The following is a 21,223-nucleotide window of genomic DNA, read 5'->3' on the forward strand; positions in this document are numbered from 1 at the left end:
TTTTTTTTTATTATATTTTTATGGTTAATTATGATAATATAAAAAATTGGGAAGGTAAAATGTTAATTTTACATGACAAATGAGGGGAAAGAAAAATACAAAAAAATGATATGCATATATATAGATATATAAAGTGATACAAAGGTTATATCATTTTATAAAGTTTGATAAAAAAAATTTTAAACAAAATTTTGGGTCAAAAAAAAAAAAAATTTCAATTATAAATAAATAAACATATACATATATATATATATATATATAAATATATCATATGTATGTATTCATTTCTGGTAAATTCCCAGGTGTATATATCCATAAATACATTTTGTTCATCTTTTTAATTTATTCTTTTTGTTGTACGACTTTTGCTTGTATTACTTAAAATTTAATTTTAAATTAATTTTTGGTTGAAATTTAAAGAATGGGACATGTGCTCCTTGCTGCTGCACTTCTGGTGTGTCTCTATCGTTGAGTAATCCGAATACAAATGTTAAGAATCCTAGATCATATACAAAATAGCTTTGTAAATTTCCGAGTCCACTTTTTCTTATGAGTGATGTTAATGTTAAGTTCATGTTAATTGATGGGAATATATATTTTTTTTTTTTCTTTTGATTCATTTGGTAATTTTTTTTTTTTTCAAATATTTTTTTAAAAGGGCTTTTATTTAATTCATAATAATTATTTAATGTATGATCTAATTTATCCTCAAGTTGATAAATGAATTGATTGATTGTATTATTAAAATGTGGTTCATTATAGAATTGTTTATGTATTAATGTTTGTATATCTTGTTTTATTTGACTATTTAAAGTTTTTTTTAATATATGTAATTGATTATGTTCATTATTTATTAGTTCTTTATCATTTTTAATATAATATTTATTTAATATAATATGTTTTCCTTTTTCTATATATTTTTTTTCTAATAATAATAATTGTTTTAATATTTGTCTACGTATAGACATTTGAAATCTATTTTTCAATTTTTCAAAAATTATTTGTTTAAATTTCGTACCACTTTGTTCAAGAGTTAATAAATTAAATAAAAGTAGAGAATTTTTTATAAGTTCATTAGATAATATATTATATTTATTTATGATTTTCCCCATGGTAATATTTTTTTCATATGTATAAAAATATTTATCAAAATAATTTAATGTTTTAATATATGATTCCTCTATAACATATGTATTATATACACATGTTTTATTAAAGTCTGAAAAATTTTTAAAAGTACTCATATCCTTAAGAGCATGTTCTATGTTATCCATTAATATAATACATTCACTTATATTATTAGATTTTAATAAAGATAAATTTATTTCCTTTTCATTCATAAAATAAAAATTTAAATTATTATATCTTAATTTTATTTCTTGTATAAAATTATTATTATATGTATAATTTCTTTTATTCTCTTTCTCATTATTAAGAAAAATAAAATATACATTATTTTTCTTTTTATCTAATATATCTTTACCATTCGAATAATCATTCTCGTTTTTTTTTTTTTCTTCTTCTATTTTACGATTTAATTCGTTTAAAAATAATTCAATTTTAATAGGAAGTTTATATTTTAAATTATTATATTCTTTATTTTTACCATCAGTAATTTTATTATTTTTATTTAATACATGAGTTACACATTGTATGTCTTCATAAAGTAACGGGATTATAATAGTATTGGTTGTTTTTAAGATCGTTTCAATTAACTTTTCATAATTATATATCGTTTCATTATTCTTCTCAATAAATTCTTTATTTTCTAATAAATCAATATCAAGGATCATATTTAAATTCTCATCCTTATCCTTACCAAACCATATGCCTAATCTTTGATTATATCCTAAATTAATTAATTGATCCTTTTCTAATGTTATATGAAATATTTTTTCTAGAACATTTCTTTTGTCATATCCACAAGCTCCATAGAAGCAAAAAACATAATTTTTCTTATTATATATATCATTTACCTTATTACCATTACTATTACTAATATTATTATTATTATTATTATTATTTATCTTGGTGTTCTTTGTATTAAATGTTCTTTTCCTCAGAGCCAGTAATTTGTTCCGGTATTCCTTATCCGATAACAAATTTATGTATTCATACTGCTCTCCTATTTTCCTCTCATCTGATTTTTTTATACATATAAAAGCCAAAAGAAAAAAGAAAAAATAAAAAGGTATCATTTCAAGGATTTAATTTATGGAAACCTTCTTCATTTAGTCACAAAAATAAAAAAAAAAAAAAAAAAAATAAAAAAAAAAAAAAATAAAAAAATAAAAAAAAATATAATAAATATTGAACAAATAAAATATATATAAATGAATAGGTAAATGGAAAATTATTAAATATAAAAAATAAAAAAAAGCACATATATATATATATATATATATATATATATATATATATATATATATATATATATATTTATATTTATATTTATATTTTTATTTTATATAATTAATGAGGTAGATGATGATGAATTTTTAAGAAGTATTAATATGGGGTCATTATAATTTTTACGATATTACCAGAAGTGTACTACAAAAATATATTATTTATTCACACTTGATAAAGATGAACTTATATGTTACGTATTACTTTTATTTTTTTTTTTTTTTTTTGCATTTACTTTCTCATGTAATATTATAGTAATAACTTTTTTTCGTTCACCTTTTGATGAAATCATTTTGTTGTAATTAATTTTTTTTTTTTTTTTTTTTTTTTTACCTTCTTTTAAAGCATTTTATATATTCCTCAAATGAAACAAGTAATAGGATAAATCAAAAAAAAAAAAAAAAAAAAAAAAAAATATATATATATATATATATATATATATATATATATATATATGTATAAATTATTTTCTATTATTATTATTTTTTTTGTTCCCTATAATTATATATATACATATTAAGTAAGGCCATGAATATAATAGGTAACTATAAAAAAATAAAGCAAATTAATACAATAAAATAAAACTAACAAAAGATATTGTAATTATTTCTTTTGAACGGTCATATGCTTTAGTGATGACCTTACGTATTTAATAAGAATAAATATTTAAGTAACATCCATCTTTTAATAATATTATATATTTATATAATGATTCCATTAAATTTTATAAATTTGAATAAGAACTGCTTATTTATGTTTCCTCATTTCTTAAATAACCTGATTAAATTTTAAATATGAACTTTAAAATATAAGACCCAATTTTACACAACATATATAAATATATAAATATATATATATATATATATATATATATAGATATATGTGAATATGATATTTGTAATGTGTTCATGTCTCTAGGGAAATTTTATTATTTAATGGAGACAATATGAAAAAAAAAAAAAATATATATATATATAAATAAATATCTTTTTAATACAAATACGAGCATATTTTTTATTCGCCCACTCCACGTTTATTTTATTTTATTTTTATTTTTTTATGATAAATGAAAAAGACATTTCCTATGAATTCCAAATATATAATATATTCATAATAAATATTATATATATATATTTATATATATGTATATTTTTTTTTTTCTTAAATATTATATATTTGATATTTTTAAAAAGCTACACTGATACGACACGACATGACCATTTTAATTTTTTTTTTTTTTTTTTTTTGTAATACATACATAATATTTATAAACATGTATAGTTTTACATTTATTTAATTTTTTCATTCTTTTTTTATAACATATCATAAATGTATTTTTAAAAAATATATATATTTAACCATTGGAATAAATTTTTTATATATATCTTAAAGAAATCATAATAAAAAAAAAAAAATATATATATATATATAAATTAACATTCACATGAACATTCATATATAATTTATATTTTGTTCATTATGCACAGTACATAAAAAGTAAAAAAAAAAAATAATATAATAATAAATAAATAAATATACATATATATATATATATATATATAATATAATTATATATGCAATATCATGTGCGTGCGTGTACTTAACACACATAATATGTATTTATAAAGAAGCATTATTTCATAACTTAATTTTACGTACAAATAAAAATATAATAAACAAGAATTTATTTTACATATACATGTGTACATAACAAAGAATGTTTATATAATATATATATGTATATATAATAAAGAACTTGAATAAAAAAAAAAAAAAAAAAAGAAAAAAAACAAAAATAATAAAATGAAAGAGTATTAAAAGTGAAAAAAAAAAAAAAGAAAAAAAAGGAGGTAACTTAAATATTAAATAAAAGTATGGTCCATATTACAGTAAAAAGAATCCATGCAGTTGCAAGATGGAAATGGATTGGTTCAACAATAGATAGTGTGTGTGCAATTTGTAATAGTTCTTTAGAAAATACATGTACTACTTGTATGCGTCCAGGAAATGGATGTCCTCCTGCTTTTGGAAAATGTGGTCATCATTTTCATTTACATTGTATGGAAAAATGGATAAAGCAGAACAAATTAACTTGTCCTTGTTGTAGAGCCGATTGGTATTACGAGACTCAACAATTGAATTAATAAATAAATAAATAAATAAATATACATATACATATACATATATATATATATATATATATAATATTGCAATAATTTTTTGTGGGTACAAATAATTTTTTAAATTAAGAGCAGCATGGTTTTTTCATATATATGTACCCTGGAACTTGCTTTTTCTATTTTTAAATTGAAGGTTATATAATTATATGTGTAATGTCTTTTAATGGATATGTTAAAAGTTTATATACATTTTAATGTGTATTTGTTTATTTTTATTTAATTTTATCAATATAGTTAATATTTATATAATATATTATTCTCCAAAAAAACAACAAAAGGAGTATTTAAAATTCGAGTGTTGACAAATATTTTTTTTTTTTGCTATACATTAGCAATGTTGTAATTATGTTATAAATTATAAATATATATATGTATATATTTTATTTTATTATTTTTTTTTTTTTAACTTTTTCATTTTATATTTATTCCATTAAAATGTGGAAGGTATATTATAAAAAAAAAAAAAAAAAAAATTATATTTTATTACTACATATATATATATATATATATATATATATATATATATGATTAAACATTTGGATATATATATATATATATATATAATAATTACTCATAAAACCTCTTCATAGTTGAGACAAACATAGTATGAGAGTATGTTAAGAATACATGAAAAATATTTTATGTGCTTTTAATATTATACAAAAATATTTATATATTTTCTTTGTATGATAAAATAAAACATCCGTACGAATATAAATTATTTGTCAAAATAATATATTTCTTTTTCTTAATATATAAAATACGCAACCCTCTATATATATATAAATAAATAAATAGAACGCTACTTTTTAAAAATAATACCATATATATAATATAATATATATATATAATATAATATATATATATATATATATATATGTAAGTATCAGGATGAGGAAAAAATAACATGTTCCTATTTTTCTTATCTTTTCTTGTATATATTTTGTACATATATACCATTTTAGACACTTACCATATTTAACTCTAATGCATATATATATAGTATATATTATATATTTATAGCGTATTGAGTATTCTCATAACTTGTTAAAAATAAGACAAAAAAAAAAAATATATATACCATGTATTTTTTTAGATGCACATGTATTATCTTAAAAAAAATACGATATGTATTTATCTAGATGCACATGAATTATTATAAAAGAAAAATAGAAATAATAATATTATTTATGAAGTATACACACAATATATATATATATATATATATATTTATTTAAGGTATACAAGTTTATGTATTTATTTATTTATTTTTTTAGGATATATGTGAAATAAAAAAAATATATTTGTGTGCTTAAAGTGCAGTCTTTATCTTTTAAATTTCATAATAAAATGAAAAAAAAAAAAAAAAAAAAAAGAGGACGACAATTTGGAAAAATATACAAAAATAAAAGAAAAAGATAAAATAAATAAAAGAAAAAAAATATATTTCCATATATATAATACAATATAATAATAATATATTTTATATTGTGTAAAAATAAATTATATATAATCATTATTTTTGACATATTTTTTTCTAAACTATATAATAAAGAAGGAATATTTAAAAAAAAAAAAAATACATCATATATATGTTAATAATATATATATATATATATATATATATTTACATTATGAATATGAATTATTAAATTAACAAGCTTAAAATGTGTAAACTAATGATACTTGTAAAAATATGTTATTTATAAAGAAAAGTAAAGAAAATTATGACCAAAAGAAATAAGTGTATATAGTAGTAGGTACATAAATATATATATATATATATATATTAATACATATTAATATAGTTTAACACATATATTTATCATTAAGTATATTGTGAATGATAAAGAGATGAAGAGATATTTTTTTTAAAAAATAAAGTAATGATAGTGTGATTAAGTTTTTTTTTTTTTTTTTTTTTTTTTTGTACACATAGTAAAAATTAAATTTTATTTATTATAACATGTAATTATCCATATTAGGAATGTAATATATATATATATATATATATATATGTAGGAAATATATCTATATCTATATTTTATTATTTTTTTTAACTTAATGTTTATATATTTATACCCCTTAGAAAAATAACTGTTACTAATTTTATATGTTAAAAGGTAAATATATACCTATATATATATTATATATATATAATATCTTTTTTTTTTCGTTTTTATAAATGCATTTACTAGTGTTCCTTTTTAAAAATTTTTTGATGCATTTTAGTAACATACATAAATAAATATATATTTATTATATGCTTAATTTATTATATTTTATTTTATAATTTTATATAAATATTTTTCTACTGCAAAATTGACATGACGCACACAAGTGTAGATATTTTATTTTATTCAGATTTCATTGATTTAAGTTTTTTTTTTTTTTTTTTTTTTTTTATATATATATTTATATTGTTAGAATATATTTCTTTATATTTATATAATAATATATATCTTATAAAATTGTATTTTAGTTTCCTTTCCTTTCCTTTCGTTTCCTTTTTTTTTTTTTTTTTTTTTTTAATAATATTTATATGCCATTGTTAAATATATTAATGTTAAGTATTTAAAATTGTGTATATTATATTTAATGTAAATTTATTAAAATTATGTAATATTTTTTTTATAAAAATATATATGTATAATATAAATATATAAAAAAAAAAAATATAAATATATATATATATTACATACATGTAAATATAAATATATATACGTGTTTAAATCTGTTTATTATTTATTTTTATATCCACCCCCTATTTATGTAGTCCCCTTTCTTTAATTTGTTTTTTTTTTTATAACGGTATTATATATATATATATATTATTTTTGATTATATTATTATAAAGCGAAAAAAAAAAAAGAATGTGTTTAATAAATTATATATATATAATTATGAGAATTATAAATTTCTTTTTCTTTTCTTTTCTTTTCTTTTTTTTTTATATCTACAAATATATATATATATATATATATATTTATATATAGAATAAATATATTTGTGTTTACGTATTCTCTTATATTTGATAATTTTTTTTTCTATTTATTATTTTGTAAATGTTTTCACTATATTATATGTTTCATATTTATAAATTATATATGTACTTTTTTTATTTATTTTTGTATAAATGTAAGTTATATTTATATGCCATCCATTATATATATATATATATATATAAAAATAAATGTAATAATCGATAAGAAGAAAAAAGAAAAGAAATTATAAGAATATATATATTTTAACTTATATATATATATATATATAATATATATATATCACAAAACGTTACAATAAAATAAATATCATATTTACTCTGTAATAATATATATTTATTTATTTATTTATTTGTATAAATATTATATATATTTTTTTTTATATTTATATTATTATAAAATAATATAATAAAAAAATTATAAACCAGAATGCATGTAGATGAATCTTTTCTTTTTTCTTTTTTTTTTTTTTAAATACTAAAATATTGACAATATTTAAATAAATATAAAATATAAATTTTATAATATCATTATATAATATAATATATATATATATATATATATATATATATTTATTATATATAAATATGTAAAAGAAAAAAATTATATATTATATGTAAAAAATATATTTATTTTTTTTATATATGTATATATTATTATATATATGTAATATAATATATATATGCATATATAATATATATCAATATATATATATATTAATATATATGTAATATATAATCCATGAAAAAAAATATGTATATATACATTTTATAATTTTTTATAATAGTTTTTATATAAAAATATATATTTTTATTTTTGTACAAATAAATTATACATATCACAATAATAATAGTATAAAATGTATATTTTTTAAAAATATATTTTCTTTTTTCTTTCTTTTTTTTTTTTTTTTATTATATTATATTATATTTTTATATTTCAATTTTTTTTTTTTTTTTTTTTTTTTGGGGGAAATTTATAAAAAAGTTCATTAAATACTTATTTTCACTTAAAATAGAAAATTATTATTTTTACATTATATTATTATTTATATATATATATATTTATATTTATATATATATATTTATTATTTATAAAACAAACCTTTTGAAACTATTTTTTTCTTACATTTTAATAATATTTATATGTTTATATATATATATATATATATATATATATATATATATATATTTATATATATAATGTAAATGTATATAATATAATCATATATAAGTTTTATGATAAAGTCACAAAAAAAAAAAAGAAAAAAAAAAAAAAGAGTGAACTAAAAACTATACAATAATTACTTGTTTTTTTTAATTTAAAAAATAAGTATATTGATATAATTATATATATATATATATATTTATTTATACATATAATCCATTTTTGTATAAATACATATATTTTATTTTATTTATATTTTACTTTTATATTATATATATATATATATTTATATATACAATATAATATTATTTCATAAAAGTCATTTCATAAAGTTTTTTTTTTTATTTTTTATTATTTTTTTAATATTATAAATATATTATATATTATACATATATTTATATATTATTATTATTTTATTTTATTAATTTAATATAATATATATATATATATATATATAAAATATTATGTGAGTATTTTTTTTTTTTTTTTTTAATATTATAATATGTATATGTAAAGAATATATAAATATATATATATTTTTTTTAAAAAAGGGAAAAAAATAAAAAACACATATATTTATTCATTTTATTATTTTTTTTTGACAATAGTTATATATATGTTATATATATATATACATATATGTAATAAAGTGGATATATGTATATGTACATATGTATGTATATATATATATATAAGTATATTATAATATATATATATTTATATATATAATTATATATATATTTTTCCACTTTGTTGGTTGTTAAGATGAGAATAAGAAAAACATGGTGTACGTTATGTCGTGAAAATTTCGAAGAGGGGGATGAGTGTATCCAATGTAAGCAATGTAAGAAAAAGTTTCATAGGGAATGTTTACAAGCAGAAGGTTTAATGGATAATGAACAATTAAAAGACATAAAGAATTATGTATGTTATCAATGTATAAATGAGGATGATGATATACCAGAGAATGAAGACAGATGTAAAATATGTCGTGAGAAATCAGCAAATTTGATATTATTATTATGTGATGGATGTCCAAATAGTTACCATGTTAGTTGTTTAGGTTTAGCAGCAGAACCGGAATCAGAAAAATGGTATTGTCCTATATGTAAACCAGATGATCATAAAAATTTAGATGTAAGAAGAATGAGAAAAGGTTTTGTACTTGACAATATGAATGGGGAACATGTAAATTCTTCAACTTGTTATGTGTGTCAAAGACCTGGTAAATTATTAGGTTGTGATTTTTGTCCGAATTCATTTCATCCAACATGTTTACCAGATTTAGATTTTGATAATATTTCTGATCAATGGGAATGTCCTTGTTGTAAAAATGAAGATCCTTTATTAAATCAAGGACACAAGAGATGGACAAAAAATGAAATACAAGAAATTATGAAAAAAAGACAAAGAGAGTTAGGTTTTTGGAGATCAAAAATAATAAAATATCGTAATCGTTTTTTATTAGCACATCGTAAAGATTTACAACCATTTGTAAATCCTCGTGTGTTTTCTAATTTAACAAAAACATTTAAAAATGATTATTTCCATACAAAAGGTAGTAGTAATAATAAAAAATCTAATAAATATGATAATGATAAATATAATTCAAAAAAAGATGTAGATATGGATTCGAAAGAATTCAATGAATTTATATCTTCTTTAGAAGATGAAGCTCATCAAAATGCATGTAAATTTATAGAATCCGTTTTCTTAAGTGTATATTATCCAAATGGAAGAAAAATTGAAAGAAGACCGCTAGTAGATAATGTTCAATTAAAACCGCATCAAGAAGATGGGGTAGAATGGTTATTAAAATCATTTTTAACAGGAGGGGCAATATTAGCGGATGAGATGGGTTTAGGAAAAACTATACAAACGTTATGTTTTTTATCATATTTAAAATGTAATAAAATAGATGGTCCTCATTTAATTGTCGTACCGTTATCAACAGTAGGAAATTGGTTAAGAGAAATTCATAGATTTACACCACATTTAACTTGTATTAAAATATGTGGTTCTAAAAATGAAAGAACACATGCAAAAGAAGATCGGTTAGCTGAGAAAGGATTATATGATTTATATGTAACTACATACGAAACAGTAAAAAATGAAGAAGAATTTTTTGTAGAAACTATACCAAAATGGCAATGTATAGTATTAGATGAAGCACATAGAATTAAAAATCAAAGTGGTGCTATAAGACATTCAATGGATAGAGTAGTAGGAAATATGAGATTATTATTAACAGGAACACCACTTCAAAACAATTCAGCAGAATTATTTACATTAATTAATTTTATGTTTCCTGATATATTTAAAAATTCAGAAATAATAGAACAAGCATTTATGAATGCTTCACAAAATAATAAGAACAAAAGTAATAATAATAATAATAATAATAATAAAGATGAAAAAAATAATAATAATGATGATGATGATGATGGTGGTGGTGGTGGTGGTGGTGCTAATACTTCAGGTAATAATACATCCAAAGTAAATGTTAATATTGGTAATATAGATCTAAAATCAGCTATAAAAGAAGAAGATTTAAAATCAATACGATGTTTGTTAGATAAAATTATGTTAAGACGTTTAAAAGAACAAGCCATAACACTTCCAAAAAAAATATTTCATGATGTGTGGTTACCATTAGGTACCTTATCTGCACATTGGTATAAAAGATTATTAGATATAAGATCTATGGTGGAAGAAAAAGTTAGTGTAAAGAAATTATTAGGTTTAGTTATAAAAATGAGAATTATATGTGGACATCCAAAAGGTATAGTAAGTAGACCATCCCAAATGGAAAAATTGTTTGCATTTTTTGAAGAAGAAAGTGAAGATATAAAAGAACAAGTAAAAAATGATGCGTTAAAATTAAAAAATATATCTGGTGAAGAACATATAGAGTCTTCATCCAAGTTAATTTTTATTGATAAGTTATTATGTCAATTACATTATGAAAATTGTAAATATGTTAAAAATTATGCATCCAGTTATGAAAAACATAAAAAAGAAGTCGCTGCTTATAATTATCATAAAATACAAGAACAAACAAATGCTCAGAAAAAAAAAAGAGAGCATTCTGGAAAATTTAAAAAAATTGAAGCATTAGAAAATAGTCCCTTATTTATGGAAATATATAATAAGGGCAAATTTGATTTAAAACCCACATCTCAAAAGGAGGACATGTTAAAAAGTTTTATGCACTCAGTTCCTGTGGATAATGAATGTCCTTATAAGAAAAAGAGATGTATATATGATAAGGTCAAGGAATATGTGAAGAATAATAGTAATATAAAGCATAAGGGTCGTGCCCGATTAATATCTGATAATAATAAGAATAATAAAAATGATGATAATAGTGATGATGAAGATGATGATGAAGAAGAAGATGAGGTAAATTATTATAATAAAAGAAAGGATAAGAAGAAAAAGGTCATATCTGATGATGATGATGATGATGATGATGATGAAAATTCAAATGACGATAATAAGAGTGAAGATAATAATAATGATGATAATAATAATGATGATAACAAGGATATTACAAAAAATGATAACAATGGTAATTTTAGTGATAATAATAATAATAATAATAATATAAATGACGATCAGAATGATGATAACATATTTAGTCTTCATGATAGTTCAAAAATAAATAATAATATAAAAGAATTTTTAAAGAGCGAAAAAATGGAAATGTCAAACAATACAGATAAAATAAATGAAGATTCAACTGTAGGTGTTACAGATAAAGGTGATAACAAACTGGATGATTTTGATATGTTGAAGAGAGAAGAAAAGGAAAAGAATGATGCTTATATGAAAGAAGAAGGAGAAGAATATGACGAAGAAGATGTAATAACTCATAAAAATGGTACACAATTAAATATTGATAATAATAATAATAATAATAATAATATAAATAATGTGACTGACCTAAAATTACAAACAGATGAAAAAAAAGTTGTTATTAATATAAAGAACGAGATGAATGATAATGATGAGAATGGTGAAAAGTTAGGTGAAGCAAAAATGCATAAAGTATTAATATTTACGCAATTTCAATTAGTTTTAGATGAATTAGAAGAATATTGTAAATATCGATGTTGGAAATATATGAGATTAGATGGTTCCACAAATAAATTAATTAGAGAATTAGATATAAGAGAATTTAATTTGAGCGATAGTATTTATTTTATATATTTAATTAGTACAAGAGCAGGTGGTTTGGGTATTAATTTAACAGCAGCAAATCATGTTATAATGTATGATGAAGATTGGAATCCATTTATAGATTTACAAGCCATAGATAGAGCTCATCGTATTGGTCAGAAGAGAGAAGTAAATGTGTGGAAGTTAATGACAGAATGGACTGTTGAGGAAAGAATGGCATTTAGAAGAGAACAAAAATTGAAATTAGATAAATTGGTTGTACAAACACAAGATGATGAAGATATGTTAGATAACTTTGAAGAAAAATTATCGTCTGATGAAATAAGGAAATTAATGTTGCATGGTAAAGCAGCTATACAAAATATGGATGTTGAAAGTACAAATAATTTTCCTTTAGAATTTTTTATTGAAAGGGGTCGTCAAAAGTTACCTATAATAAATGGGGTAGATTTAGAGAGAGAGGAAAAATGTGCAATAGAAGAGGAAATAAATAAAAAAGATGATGGAGACGACATATTGGTTAGTAAAAATGATGAGGATGATGATGATGATGATGATAATAGTGTTGATGCTAAGTATAATAATAACAATGATGATGATAATGCTATAGATATAGATGAAGTTATGATGGATGAGGCTGAAGAATTAGAGTCACGAAATAATAATACCAATAATAATAATAATAATAATGATGGAACTGGAGGAAGTGGTGAAATGATAAATGGTCAGTTTTCTTCAAGCAATAACCAAAACAATAACAACAACAATAATAATAATAATGATATTTCGTTATGGAGATCTGTTAGGGAAAGAAAGAAACCTCAAATTTTATATACCCCTGAATATTGGGGAAGAAAACAAGAAGTGAAACAAATTAAACATGAATATCGATGTTTTATTTGTAACAATACTAAGAATCATAAAGCTATTGTTAAAGATAGGAATGGTAATGATATTGAAATCGATTATGGTGATATGATTAATTGTTTCCGATGTCCTAAAACTTATCATAAATTATGTGAAGGCATAAAAGATGAAAATGTAAAGAAAACATGGACCTGTAGTTGGCATGAATGTTGTTTATGTTTTCGTAAATCATCACAATGTGGTAATTTGTTAATTCATTGTGCTACTTGTCCAACAAGCTTTTGTTATAATTGTTTTCCTCCTGATTACGTGAGATATTATGTAGGTGAAGAATATTATCATAATTTAAGACAAAGAGGAGTTAATTTTACTCCACAAAATTGGGTATGCTTTTTATGTTCCAAATGTAAAGCTGTCGAAGAACAAAAGAAGAGAAGAAAGATGACCAAAGAAGAAAGAGAAAATGAAAAACAATTACAAAAAGAATTAAGAAGTCAATTACATGATAGTAAACAAGAAGAATTAGAAGCTAAGAAAAGAAAGAGAGCACAACAATTAGAAAGAGATAAATTTATAATAGAAAATAGAAAACGAATTGATGCTTTAGATCAACAATATGAAGATCAATTAAGAAAAGCATATGAAAATGTGTTCCCTAATAATTTTGTAAAAGAATTAGTTAATAGAATTGAACATGCTAAGATGTTAAAACAAAAAGGTATTGTAGAAGATAATAATAATAATAATAATAATAATAAAGAGACGAATAAAAAGAAATCTACAACCTTTTTACATACAAAATTACCAAGCAAATTATTAGTACTATGTGAAAATTGTAAATTACCATGTCATGCTAATTATAAATATCCTGGTAAATGTTGTTATCCTCCTGAGTTAGATAAGTCTTATTATATGTCTAATACATCTTTTAGTCAAATGGGAAGAGATGGGTTTGAAAAACGAGTAAGTGAAGGGAAAAATGATTCTTGTTCATCACATATCCATTTCAAAGACAAGGTAGGTGAAGATAGCAATAACATGAAAAATATTACTAATATAGTAGATGGGAATAAAATAATGAATAGTTCCCCCCATAAAGGAGGTACAAAATGTGAACCAAATGAGGGTTCAACAACACCTTCCAGAAACGATGGAATAAAAAAAGATCTAATGGTTACATCGACAATAAATAATAATAATAGTAATAATAATAATAATAGTAATAATAATAATAATAATAATAATAGTTATAATTTTAATGAAAATAAAGAAAATTCATCAAGTACTAATAAATTAATGTCTAACAAAGGAATAGAATATAACAAAAATGATGATGAAGATTATAATAATAACGAAAGTAAAGATAAAATAATGAAAGGTGTTGGTACAACCTTCTTATCTGATGGAAGTATGAGATTTGAAAAGGATTCACCTGAAAATAATATGAATGAAAATAATAATATGAATAATAATAATAATAATGAAAAAGATAGTCCACAAAATAATAATGATAATACATCGAAGAGTAAAACTAGAAAATTTTTAAGAGCTGTTTGTTCAAAATGTGGTACAGTGCAATTAGGCAAATTAGCACATTTCAGAAAACATTGTGATAAATTAACTGAAGAAGAAAAAAAAGAATATGATGAGAAGAGAGAGAAATTAAAAGAATTAATTAATTTATTAAATAAGAAAAAAATAAAAGAAGAACATACAGAAGAAGAATATAAGAATATGTCTGTTTTTAAATTTAAGAGTTTATATAGTAATTATCAAGATAAAGCTGATGATATATTAGAAGATTGTATACGTTCAATGAAATGGGATATATTAATAGCAGATAAAAAAAAAATAATAAAAAAAGAAAAAGAAAAAGAAAATAAAAAAATATATTCAAAAAATGATGATGATAATAATAATAATAATAATAATAATAATAAAAAGAATAATAATATCACTAGTATGAGTTTAAAAGCAAAATTAACTCATTTCTTATCAAATCAACCTTTAACCATAAGTTCTGATTATTCAGATACAAAAGATATTATAGAAATAAGAAGTGATTTAACAGATGATATGAAAGAAAAAATAAATGATGAATTATGTACCATCAGTGGAAAAAGAAAAAAATGTATAGTAAAGAATATTAAAAAAGTTAAAAAGAAAAAGGGTAATGATGATAATGATGAAAATAACAATAATAGTAATAATAATGTGGATGGAGATAAAAAGAATAATAATAAAAGTAATACTTCATCCAAAAAAAAAGATGATAAAGATTTAAAGAAATTAAATTTACTTATTAATCCGTTTCATGAAAAATTAATAAAAGATACACACAATGCAAATTTTATAAGAGATTCATTTAATGAAGATTTTTTAAATAAGGCAAAAGAATTTTTACGAGTTACTAAAAGTAATTTAATTAATAACGGTAATAATAATAATAATAATAAAAATAAGAAAAGTAGTAGTAATAGTAAAAATATTAATAAAAATAGTAGTAACACAAAAAATAGTAGTAATACAAAAAGTAGTAGTAACACAAAAAGTAGTAGTAATACAAAAAATAAAAATAATAAAAATAATCATAATAATTCCTTTTTAGAAAGTGCTACCACAGCAGAAGATTTTCTAAGGGGTATAACCACAGGTAATAATAATATTTTTAATCTGGTTTCATCATCGAATTCTCCCTATGATAAAAATAAAAAATTAAAAGATGATGAATTTGAAAAATCTATTATACAGAATTATCTAAATAAAATGAAGAATTCTTTAAAAAATTCATCCCATTTAGATAAAAATACTATAAAAGAAAAATTAAAAGAATTAAATTATGTAAATTCTCGATCAAATAGTAACACAAAAAATAATATGAATACTAATATTATTAATAATAATAATAATAATAATAATAATCAACATACTATTAGTGCTCAGGAAAATAGCCTCCGATTTGCTAAAGAAATATTTAAAAATGGAGCATTTGATAAAAATGGAAATTTTAAATTGTACGCGAACAAAGGTAATTTGTGTAATACAAATAAAGATATTGTACATCTTCTTAAAAGTAACGAACAAATTGAAAATATGAATAAAAATTCAGGATATTCAATCAACGATTTTAATCTTGATATATTCAACATTGATAAAAATATTAAATGTGAAGATCTTGAAAAAAAATTATTAAATTTATGTGCAAGTACCAATTTAATGAACAAAAAAAATATACAACATGATAATAATAAAAAAGAAGATAACAAAAATTATATGTTAGATAGTAAAAATAAAAATAAACAATTTCTATTTAAAAAGGATAATACGCAACAACAAGAGGCATTCCTTTCAAATATCTCCAAAGCAAAAAAGGAATCCAGCAACTCAAGAAAAAGGGTTGTAGAAGATGTAAATGTAGATTATGATATAAAAAAAATTACAAATACATCTGAAAATAGTGGGCCAAATAAAGTCCAAGAATATATTTTATATAGAAGAAATACATCTAGTGTAATGTCCAATGTAATAAATAATAATGATAAGAGCAAAAATGTGAGGAATGATGACGAAGATGACGATGATGATGAAGATGATGATGAAGAGGATGACGAAGATAAAAATGAAAGTTCAAATTATAATAATAATAAGAAAAAAAAGACAAATACTTCAAGTAGAAATAGCAGTAATAATAATAGTAGTAATAAAAATAAAAATAATAAAAGTGGTAATGATATTCATCAAGCTAGTAACTTACTGTATCAAAATTTATTAAATAATCCGCAAAGTCTTTTACAGCATTTAAATTTGGAAGATGTAAAGAATTTCTTAAAAGCCGCAGACAGAAGTAATAATGATAACTTACCAGAAATTAATTAAAACGACATTTCTTTAATAAATAAATTAATATATATATATATATATATAGAGAGAGAGAGAGAAATATTATATTTGATATATGTAGCTGCGAATGTTTAATTTTTTAGTTTATATATTTTGGAAATGTGTCTTTTGAATTTTTTTTTATTTTGAAAAGATGAATGATATATGATATATGATATATGAGGATATAATAAGAAGGAAATATATCTATATGTATATATATATATATATATGTATATTTTAGTTTTTGAGAGAATTTTATTTTCAGAAGGATATAAAAAAGAAAAAAATGGATAATATATTATAACTTTATATTAATATAGATCGTTATATATTTATATATATTATGTAGGGCATCATTTTATAACATGGGGATATTATTTTTTATTTCTTAGAGGATAATATATACATATATATGTATGTATATATGTATGTATAATAATATTTATTTATGTATTAATACATATGAAGAAGGTAGCGTGTTCAATATCTTTAAAGATAATTTATTTATTATCGAAATAAAAATGTAGAAAAATTATAAAAAAAACCAGAAAATAATTTTTAAGAACTCAAACAAAGAAGTGTAATATTTTTATTATAATTTCTTTTATTATTATATTCATTTTTTTTAAACATAAGGGATATAATATTATTTAATAGAATAAAGTCCGCATTATTTATATTTGTATAAAAAAAAAAAAAAAGAAAAAAAAAGAAACATTAAGGAAAAAAGAAGAAAAAAGCAAGTATAAAAATATAAAAAGATATACCGAAAGACCCAAAGAATATCAATTTTTATTTATTGGTAAAAAAAAATTTATTATATAAATAATATGAATGTATGGAGGAGTAACTTGGAATGAAATATATTATATTATATATATATATATATATATATATATATATGTATATGTATTATTATATTAAATTTTTTTTTTATTGAGATGTTCTTTTATTTTATATGTACAATAAATATATTAAATACACATACAGAAGAATTATATAAATATCTATATATTATACAGATAAAAAACCAATTTAATAAATATATGGACAGGGAAAAAAAAAAAAAAAAAAAAAAAAAAAATCTACAAGCAAATAAACAAATATTAATGAATTGTATTATAGTTCTTTTTTTTTTATTATATATAAAAGAAAGAAAGAAAGAAAAAAAAAAAAAAAAGAAAAACAATGAAAAAAAATGAATAAAAAGTATTTTAAATGATTTTTATTTTTATTTATTTTTATTTTATTATTTTTTATTATTTTTTTTTTTTTTTATCTATAAAACATTTTATTATTATTATTTTTTTTAAATATTTAAATTATGTGTTTTTTTTTTTTTTTCTCATTTTTTATACCATATATTGTATATATACACATATAAATATATATATATTTATTATTGTGTACAATTATTTTTTTCCACTTAAATATTATATATATATATATATATATATATATATATATATATATGTGTATTATATATTTAATATATTTATTTATTCTTTTTTTTTTTTTTTTTGTTTTAAAAAAACATTAATTTTATATCTTATTTTTTTTTAACTTTTCATATTTAAAAATATTTGATTTCAATTTTTATTTTATTATACGCATTAGAGTTTTTAAAAAAAAAGAAAAAAAAAAAAAGAGTGTATATATATAGAATAGTATTAAATATTTATGAATATTTATATATATATATATATATATATATATATATATATATAATAAGTATATGTTCAAATGAATATATTTGTTTAGAATCCCCTATTTGTATGTCTTTAATAAATCAAAAGTGTTAAAATATACATATCTAATTAAAAAAAAATATATATATATATATAAACAAATGATTGAAATTATATATATATATATATATATATATATATATATATATGTGTATACAATATATTACAACGAGAAGTATTATTATTATTATATATACATATGTATAAATATTTTTTTTATATTACTGAGAAAATATACAGAATAAAATCCTATAATAGACAAGCTGTGATTTATAAAAAAACATTAGTCTATAAAAAGAAAATATATAATAAATAATATAAATGATCAATATATAATTTTTTTTTTTTTTTTTTTTTTTTTTTTTTTTTTTTATACCTTAATAATAAGAGAGGATTAAATGACCAAATGACATACCTAATTTATGATAATTAAAAAAAAATAAAAATATATGTACATATATAAATATACAATGTTCAAATGAAAATACCTTTTGTTGGTGATAAAAGGATAAGAAAAGAAGCTCATGTATTTATATATGATGTTTGTGGATTTTAAAGTGTAAATATCTATGTCTTTCATATGTGATAACATCCTATAAAATATATGTATATATATATATATATATATATATATATATATAAATATATATGTGTTTGTTTATTTATGTATTTACCTAATACTCTTATAAGCACTTATATGATTAGGGTGTCCAGATACTCCGTAATTATCAAAAGTAAATATCTACGTAAGAAAAAAAAAAAAAAAAAAAAAAAAAATTGCATACTATCAAAATAAATAAATATATATATATATATAGGTGTATGTATTATAATGCCATGTTCATATTTTAGGTATACCGTCTTTATATCATATTGAATGCAATAATCTTTTATTAATTTGAATATATATTTTTCATCCCAATAAAGCCATCCATCCTGTATTTTATTATCATTCCATATATGACAATTATTTTTTTCTCCTCCTATATATGACCACACTTTGTATAATTCTTGTTCCCTAATATTCCCATAGCCATAATAATTACCGTTAGATAGACATAAGAGAAATATATTTTTTTTTTTTTTTTTATCAAACAAAAATTTTATAGTTGGAAAAAAAAACATAAGCTCATCGTCTGGATGTGCTACGATAATACTGATGTTTTTATTTCCCAACAAATTAGAGAAGTTATATTTTTTCTTATTTAAATAATTAATTGTGATATATAATATTAATGAGAAAATTGTGAAGATTATTGCAAGGGGGATATAGTAAGACATAATGACTGAAAAATTGTACATATGTATATATGTATATTTGTATATATATATATATATAATAGTTACACGCCAAAAAAAAAAAAAAAAAAAAAAAAATTCTTACTAAAAAATATACATATATTTATGTAATATTTAGTTGTTATAATAAAAATTCATTCCTACATATTATCTGGTATTTAATTAAATATTATACAAGTGGTAATTTTCATCTTCTCATCATTCTAAATTAACATTGAAGGGGTCTCAAGTTACACATTCTGACCTTATTATATTTTTATGTATATAAAAAAAAATATATATTTGATATATAAGTATTTCTTTTCTAATTGATAAAAAGGAACATAAGAAAAAATATTAAAAATGTGCAGGTTTTTTTTTTTTTTTTTAATTTAATTATAGCCCTCCTAAATGGTTAATTAATATATATATATATATATATATTAATGACAATTTTATGATTTATAATTTTTCAAAAGGTTAATTAAAAAAAAAAATAAAAAATAAA

The 21,223-nt window shown here is 19.1% G+C and overlaps 4 protein-coding genes across 4 annotated transcripts; 2 read left to right on the forward strand and 2 right to left on the reverse strand.

Moving 5' to 3' along the window:
* Window positions 1–374: 374 nt before the first annotated feature.
* Window positions 375–2,198, reverse strand: PF3D7_0624400 (conserved protein, unknown function; the record flags this gene model as incomplete). The annotated part of the gene is made up of 1 exon (XM_961133.1): window positions 375–2,198. The coding sequence occupies one exon, from the start codon at window positions 2,196–2,198 to the stop codon at window positions 375–377; it is 1,824 nt and encodes a 607-aa protein (XP_966226.1).
* Window positions 2,199–4,283: 2,085 nt separating this feature from the next.
* On the forward strand, window positions 4,284–4,553 carry PF3D7_0624500 (anaphase-promoting complex subunit 11, putative; the record flags this gene model as incomplete). Its single annotated transcript, XM_961134.1, has 1 exon — window positions 4,284–4,553. One exon carries the CDS (start codon window positions 4,284–4,286, stop codon window positions 4,551–4,553), a length of 270 nt encoding a protein of 89 aa, XP_966227.1.
* A 4,970-nt stretch (window positions 4,554–9,523) lies between these two features.
* PF3D7_0624600 (SNF2 helicase, putative) lies at window positions 9,524–17,683 on the forward strand (the record flags this gene model as incomplete). The annotated part of the gene is made up of 1 exon (XM_961135.1): window positions 9,524–17,683. The coding sequence occupies one exon, from the start codon at window positions 9,524–9,526 to the stop codon at window positions 17,681–17,683; it is 8,160 nt and encodes a 2,719-aa protein (XP_966228.1).
* A 1,773-nt stretch (window positions 17,684–19,456) lies between these two features.
* Window positions 19,457–20,718, reverse strand: PF3D7_0624700 (N-acetylglucosaminyl-phosphatidylinositol de-N-acetylase, putative; the record flags this gene model as incomplete). The annotated part of the gene is made up of 6 exons (XM_961136.3): window positions 19,457–19,502; window positions 19,663–19,725; window positions 19,814–19,852; window positions 19,926–20,030; window positions 20,112–20,179; window positions 20,296–20,718. The coding sequence occupies 6 exons, from the start codon at window positions 20,716–20,718 to the stop codon at window positions 19,457–19,459; spliced, it is 744 nt and encodes a 247-aa protein (XP_966229.3).
* Window positions 20,719–21,223: the final 505 nt, after the last annotated feature.

Source organism: Plasmodium falciparum (genome assembly GCF_000002765.6).
Source record: "Plasmodium falciparum 3D7 genome assembly, chromosome: 6".
Taxonomy (NCBI): domain Eukaryota; phylum Apicomplexa; class Aconoidasida; order Haemosporida; family Plasmodiidae; genus Plasmodium; species Plasmodium falciparum.